Source organism: Triticum dicoccoides, chromosome 1A (assembly GCF_002162155.2).
Source record: "Triticum dicoccoides isolate Atlit2015 ecotype Zavitan chromosome 1A, WEW_v2.0, whole genome shotgun sequence".
Lineage (NCBI taxonomy): Eukaryota > Viridiplantae > Streptophyta > Magnoliopsida > Poales > Poaceae > Triticum > Triticum dicoccoides.
The window spans coordinates 106,281,954-106,288,623 of NC_041380.1; the positions used below are offsets into that span (position 1 = coordinate 106,281,954).

General features: G+C 50.8%; 1 protein-coding gene across 1 annotated transcript; it reads right to left on the reverse strand.

Moving 5' to 3' along the window:
- Nucleotides 1–2,008: 2,008 nt before the first annotated feature.
- Nucleotides 2,009–6,015, reverse strand: LOC119365429 (coleoptile phototropism protein 1-like). Its single transcript, XM_037631063.1, has 3 exons — nt 5,059–6,015; nt 2,588–2,920; nt 2,009–2,488 (listed from the first exon to the last, which is right to left on the reverse strand). Exons 1-3 carry the CDS (start codon nt 5,932–5,934, stop codon nt 2,234–2,236), a joined length of 1,464 nt encoding a protein of 487 aa, XP_037486960.1. The 5' UTR covers nt 5,935–6,015; the 3' UTR covers nt 2,009–2,233.
- Nucleotides 6,016–6,670: the final 655 nt, after the last annotated feature.

Here is a 6,670-nt window from a genome sequence, read left to right on the forward strand (position 1 = left end):
TTTAACTGCTGCCGGCTTTGTAGTAAACGATGGTGACAAGTGCGTGTACTATCGCTATAGTGGGGGCGAAGGAGTTATTGTTTGTCTGTATGTCGACGACATATTGATCTTTGGAACCAAACTTGATTTAATCAAGGAGGTTAAGGATTTCTTATCTCGCTGTTTTGAGATGAAGGATCTAGTAGTAGCTGATGTTATCTTAAACATCAAGCTGTTAAGAGATGAGAATGGTGGGATCACACTGCTTCAGTCTCATTATGTGGAAAAGGTCTTGAGTCGTTTTGGGTATAGCGACTGCACGCCTTCTCCAACTTCATATAATGCTAGTGTGTTGCTTCGAAAGAATCGACGGATTGCTAGAGATCAACTGAGGTATTCTCAGATTATTGGCTCGCTTATGTATTTGGCGAGTGTCACGAGGCCTGACATCTCTTTTGCTTCTTAATGTGTTCCAAGTGGTTTATTCGGGTAAGCAGAGATGTTGTCCTGCAGAACATCTTCCAAGGAACACACCTATATGAATTTGACTGTTAACGTCGCAGTCTGTGAGAATTGGGTGTTCTCTAATAAATTCATGAAAGGCCCTGGAGTATGACGTATACGCTCCACCAGCGGGGAAGCCTTGCGGCAGCCCAGTATCGGTCAAGAATTTGTGTGAAACTAGTTTCACAGAAAACTTGTAGTTCAAGGCATAGTCCATTATTCAAGTTGTGATCTAGTGTAGCATAAATTTCTAAGTGAAAGTTCAACTTCACAGTCTCCACTAAGCACCGATATATAAAACAATGTTTTGAAACTAAATGATGAGATGTGCCAACGAGACTTTGTGGGGGATTGTTGGAATTTTGCTAGTAGGCCTTTGGCCCAAAGCCCAACTAAAATTCTAAAATTCTCTTGGCCCATTCATGCACACATGTGAGTGGAGTGAGTGAGGCTAAAGTTTAGTCCCACCCCGGAAGTTGAGAGAGAGTTGCATCTCTTTATAAGGTGAGCTCTTCTACCACTTGTATGAGCATGAGAAGAGGAGACCTACACGCACGCTCCTCCTCCTCGCTCGCCTCGCCACGCCACGCCTCGTCACGACGCGCCGCGGGTTGCGGGCTTGAGCCGAGCCGAGGACAGAGCTATGCACGTTGTCTATATTTTTGCTGCATGGGAAAATTAATGAGTCATTAATTAATAATTAACGGACGCGTTAATTACTGAACCGTTTCCGATTCTTTTGGATCGTGACGACTCGGACATGGGGTTTACTCCCATGACCTACCCGGCCCGCACTATATAGTCAGGCAGACGTCTACCCTAGCCGCCGCCGCTTCGTATGGTTTCTCACCACCGTTCCAGATCATTGCGCCGCCAAGCAAGTATTCTCCATCCCTCCTTTCGGCGTGCACCGCGAGAAGGGACAGCAGGCCTCCGGAACCCCGCCTTTCGTGATCCTGTACGGGAAAGGGGCGATCAGGTTTTTGGGGAGCGCACTCGCGCGACTGCTGGCAGCGACGACTTCGCGAACGACGACTTCTTCCCCGACCTCGGCAACCTCGTCCTCGACGACATGGGCGACAACGTCAACGCCGGCGGTGCTGCACCCGCTGCACCATATGTGATTCTATCCTTCCTGTTCGAGATCGTGGTAGAATTCATGCTTCTAGTATATGCCCTAAATGTGATGTGTTCATCTGCTATGCTAGTTCGCATGATTAGTTTAATCTCTACTGCTGTGGTCATGATTTATCTTTTGTTTATTCGGATTAAATCTCGTAGTAATTTGCTCATATTTCCAACAAAAAAACTAATGCCCGATCGGATGACTGGATGTAAGATAGCGTCCTAGAAAAGCATATGTTAGCCGAGCAGGAACAAAAATACCAAAGCCTGATTGTTGAAAGATTGGATTATAGGAAAGGTGTGACTGGATCTCAGTAGATTGAGATTTAACCAATTCTCACTCAACTAACATAACATATAATAGAAAAGAAAAAAACTGAAAACACAATTAACACAAATCTCAATGTAAGATTTCACGAATATAACATCGATCCAGACTTAGCAAGACTGTTATAACGACCCCTCTGATGGCAAGCGCAGCTTTAGTTTCACAGCTAGGATTGAGCTAAAACGACACAAGTGTCGTTAAGATTCCAAACCAAACAAAACCAGTCCATACACACATTTTCGCTTGACCAGATGGCCGGCACGGGCACCGTAGCTTTTCTGCTGGTACCAGTCGCATTCACGAGTGCGACCTGCGCCACCTCGCCACGGTGGGCGTGCCCGTCGCGGGCGTCAACCTGGCGGCAGCGGCAGCGCGGGCCTTCTTGGACCCGCTGAGCGGCGTCCTTTCCATGCCGCTGTCGGAGTCATCCACCCTCGCGGCGTCCGCGCCGCCGCCGCCACCGAACAGGAACGCTCCCCACTTGAACAGCCCCCGCCGCCGCCTGTCGGAGCTCAGCCGCTCCACCTGCGCCTGCAGCGCGTGGCATTGCACCTGCACGCACGCATCAAGACGTGAGCAACCAACGTCGACCCATCAACGAATTAACCGTCCAGAAGGTGGATGCACACAGAATGTACAGTCAGTACAGACCTGGAGCCGAGAGACGTCCTCGCGGAGGCGACGGAGCTCGTGGTGCTGCGAGACGACCTCGCGTTTGGACGGGCACCGGGCGGCGGCGGCGGACGAGGAGGAGGTGAGATCAAGGGCGCCGGGGCTCCTGTTCTGCAGGGAGCGGAAGGAGCCGCTCCAGTCGGCGAGGCGGCTGAGCTTGCTGCCGTGCTCGGAGAAGAGCACCTGCACCACGCAGCGCACCGGAAGGCGGTCGTTCTGCACGGCGTGCGCCGCCGCCTCCGTCGACAGCTTGCGCGCGTCGATCAGCCGGCACAGCGACCGCCGCTCCTCCTTGCTGGCGTGCGGGTGCGCCTGCATGCACGCCACACGTGTCACACCCATCAGAATCAACGGCACGGACCGGACCCCGAGCGCAACTCGTGTATCACCAACATACTCAGGCCTCTTCATCCATGTGCAAGGACAGACGGATAATGCAAAATCATTGTGAAACTCAGCTCTCGCTCGCCAAGCAGCTCACGTGATTTACATCGTGACCTACGAAGTACCACTGCGAGTCCAAGAACCAAGATATTTCTTTACTTTCTTTCTGGTGTGACTAGACTCTGCATTGTTGGAGATGGTACAAACGGGTAGGTGTAGATCTGGGCGGGTGGGCCCTAATCTCGTCCAGCAAAGGACAAGCGAAGAGAAGGATCCCACAGGAACGGGTGGGGAACTAGGGTGTTGTACACTATCTACCAACATTCAAAAAAAAAGAAATGAAAAAAATTTATAACCCACCTTTTTTTATAAGAAGCTAAAGGATTTTGGTGCAAAACATAGTGGTTTTCTTTGTTTGATCAAAGAGATTTCATGGTAAAAGAATGTATTAAAATATTAAATTTTGTATGAAAATGCTTGGATCTAAAGATGCTAGTGGCATGACTAGAACAAAATTCTAGTACTAGTGAGGAACTCGTGCATGCTTTGTCGAACAGGCTCTGAGCGCAAAGCTCAAAGCATGCTAATACTAGTACGACTGATGCCGAATGAATAATACTCCTGTACTGTATCATATGCGTATGATACGGTCCAACCTGAATTACTGTGGTCAAACGCACAGAAACATGGGTGTACTGTGGCCTTACATTTTTTTTCTTTACCTCGAGCGTAGCATGCATGCGTCCAACACAGTCACATCGGGCAACGTATACAGCTCCCATGCATGGAACCACGTGCACGCCCTGTGAGAGACTGTCCTATTGGAGCTGCCTTTTCGGCATATCACATCGACAAAGCCAACGGCTGGGCTGGTGGAAAAGGGATCCACAGAACTTGCATACACATATGCATGCCATGCCATGCTCGAATGATTTGCCTCACCCATCAGCATCAGGCATCAGCTACACTGACTACAGTTTTGACCTCGCGCCTTGAGGAGCAACAAATTGACTAGCAATTGGCTGGATACCAAATGACCATATCAATCAACCTCTAAAAAAGTTGTCAACTACTATTAGCAAGTTCTGGTATTACTACCCATTATTGGCATGTCAAAACATTAGAACCAATTTTTGATACGCGGCCCAGTTCGGAAAGCCTCTACTCCACAACTCCACTCTCGGAGTCGGTGGAGTTGTAACTGAAAACTGTGAAGCAGCTTTTTTCTAACTCCATAACTCCTGGAATTTCGTGGAGTTGGTGGAATTCTGAACACGCCTGTAGTAGCGACTATTAGTAGATCTCAAGTGGAGAGGAGATACTGGTTTAATTGAAATTGTCAGATAATATATGCTTTCTTGGCGGTTTGTTGGGGATCTCGGTACTCATAGATTTTCTTTGGAGTTTGCTTACCGAAAACAATATAGTAGTACTACTCCATTTCTGTGCGTTATATATTCTCTTTGTAGTACGTATTATCTTGTTTATCGAGATAGTTCATGTACTCCCTCCGGTCCTTTTTACTCTGCATATTAGAATTCTCTGAAGTCAAACTTCACAAAGTTTGACCGTATTTATATGAAAAAATATCAACATCTGCCATGCTAAAGTTATACAATATGAAATTTTAAGTCATGACACGTCTATTGATATTGATTTTAGATTGTGAATGTTGATACTTTTTTCTATAAAATTGGTTAAATTTTATGAGGCTTGACTTCAGTCAAATCTTATATGCGAACTAAAAAGGAACGAAAGGAGTACTATCTCAACTTTGAGCAAATATACTGTGAAAAAATCGAGGGAGTGCAGTGCTGCTATATTAAATTGGCAGCAACGTTGGAGTGCTGCTTACTTTTTTATCAACACGTCAATGATTCCATTTCTGCTGAAAGTTCGAAAGATCAATGGCACGCGTGCAGACTGAAGAGCATGACGCGAGAGGGACGAGACCGTTTTTTCTAACAGGAGGCATGATGGCATCACTGCCATGACGATGTACGGTCGAGATTAACTAACAAGACACACCATAAACATGTTTAACCGAGCAGAGACGCCGCACTTACCTTAAGGTAGGTGTCCACGGCGCGGTACAGCCCGTCGTCGGCGGCGCGGGCGTACGCGGGCACGGCGCGCGCGAGCTCCTCGAACTCCGCCGGCCGCAGCCCGGCCTCCAGCGCCGCCTCGGAGAGGTACGCGTCCACCAGCTTCGCCACCCTGGCGGCCGCCGCGCCGCCGCCGCCCGCCTTGGCGCCCTCCCGCAGGAACCCGCGCACCAGACGAAGCACTAGGGGCACGTCCAGCAGCGTCGTCGTCGGGTGGTGGCGATCGCGGGCGGCGGTGCCGTTGCCGAGGCCCTGCAGGCCGAACGCTGGGATCATGACGGCGCCGAGAGACGCCTGGTCGAGACGCCGCGCCGCGCGGGCCTCGAGGTCTCCCAGCAGCGCCGCGTCGGCGCCCACCATGCTCCCGGCGCGGAGCAGGCGGAGGAGGAAGTCGCACGCGATGCCGTCGTCCCTGTCTTCGCCGGCGGCGTCGTCGGGCGGGAGCGCGGCGACGAGGGACTCGAGCAGGAGCCGCTTCTTGAGCCACGTGGCGGTGGGGCTCTCCGGGGGCAGCTGGAAGCGCCCCGAGGGGGACGACGCGGCAACATCCGGGAGCCACCTGGCCGCGTAGTGGGACAGCACGGAGGCGAGGTGGTCGGAGGAGGGCGAGGCCGCCGCCGCCGCCTGGGGCTTGGACCGGATGGCGGCGATGGTGCGCGCGAAGGCGTCGACGTCACTGATGGCGACGCACGCGTCGTCGCTGGCGCCACGCGGGGGCGTGCCCGCGGCGGTGGAGGAGCGCCTTGGGTCCGGCGAGGAATAATGGGCGCCGGTAGGCTCGACGGTGGCGCGCGGGGACGGAGAGCTGGAGCATTGGGTTGGCGACGGAGGGTTCATCGTTTTGCGCGGGTGTGCTCAGTCCTAAGCTGAGGCTGAGCCCGAGCTCTTTTGTTGGAACTTGGAACAAGCGGTCTGCGCGGCGGTGAGATGTGTGTGCCATAAAACTTCTCACAGGGTCTGTTGTCCCGATTCGTAAGGGCCTTTTTTCCGGTTCCCGAACCAGGACTAAAGGATCGGTACTAATGCCCTGCCCCTTTAGTCCCAGTTCAATTCAGAATCGGGACTGATGGGCCTCCATGTGGCTTGTGCGCGGAGCTCAGACAGGAGACACTTTGGTCCCGGTTGGTGGCACCAACCGGTATTAATAGGCATCCACGCGTCAGCATTTCTATAGTTGGGGTTTTTTTTGAAGGGGGGTTGAAAGTTTTGGGTGGTTAATTTAGGTGTTTCATATATTGTGTTAGCTAGCTATAATTAATAGAGAGAAGTGTCATCTCTTATGTTCGTGCTAGATCGACGCTACGTACTATACATACGTATAGAGAGGACTAGACACGCTAGCTAGCTAGTAAGCAAACGAAGGAAATAGAAGATCGTCATGAACATATATGCATACAGAGAGAAGTGATATCGACCACCTCTCCTTCTCCGAGAGATTGGTCGAACAACAAGTTCTCGTATATTTATCCGACACTACCGGCTACATATATACAATAATTATCTCTTACAAATATAATCATACAGACTCATGGTCCATATAGTATTCTCCGTCTTCAGCGATCACGTGGTCAAG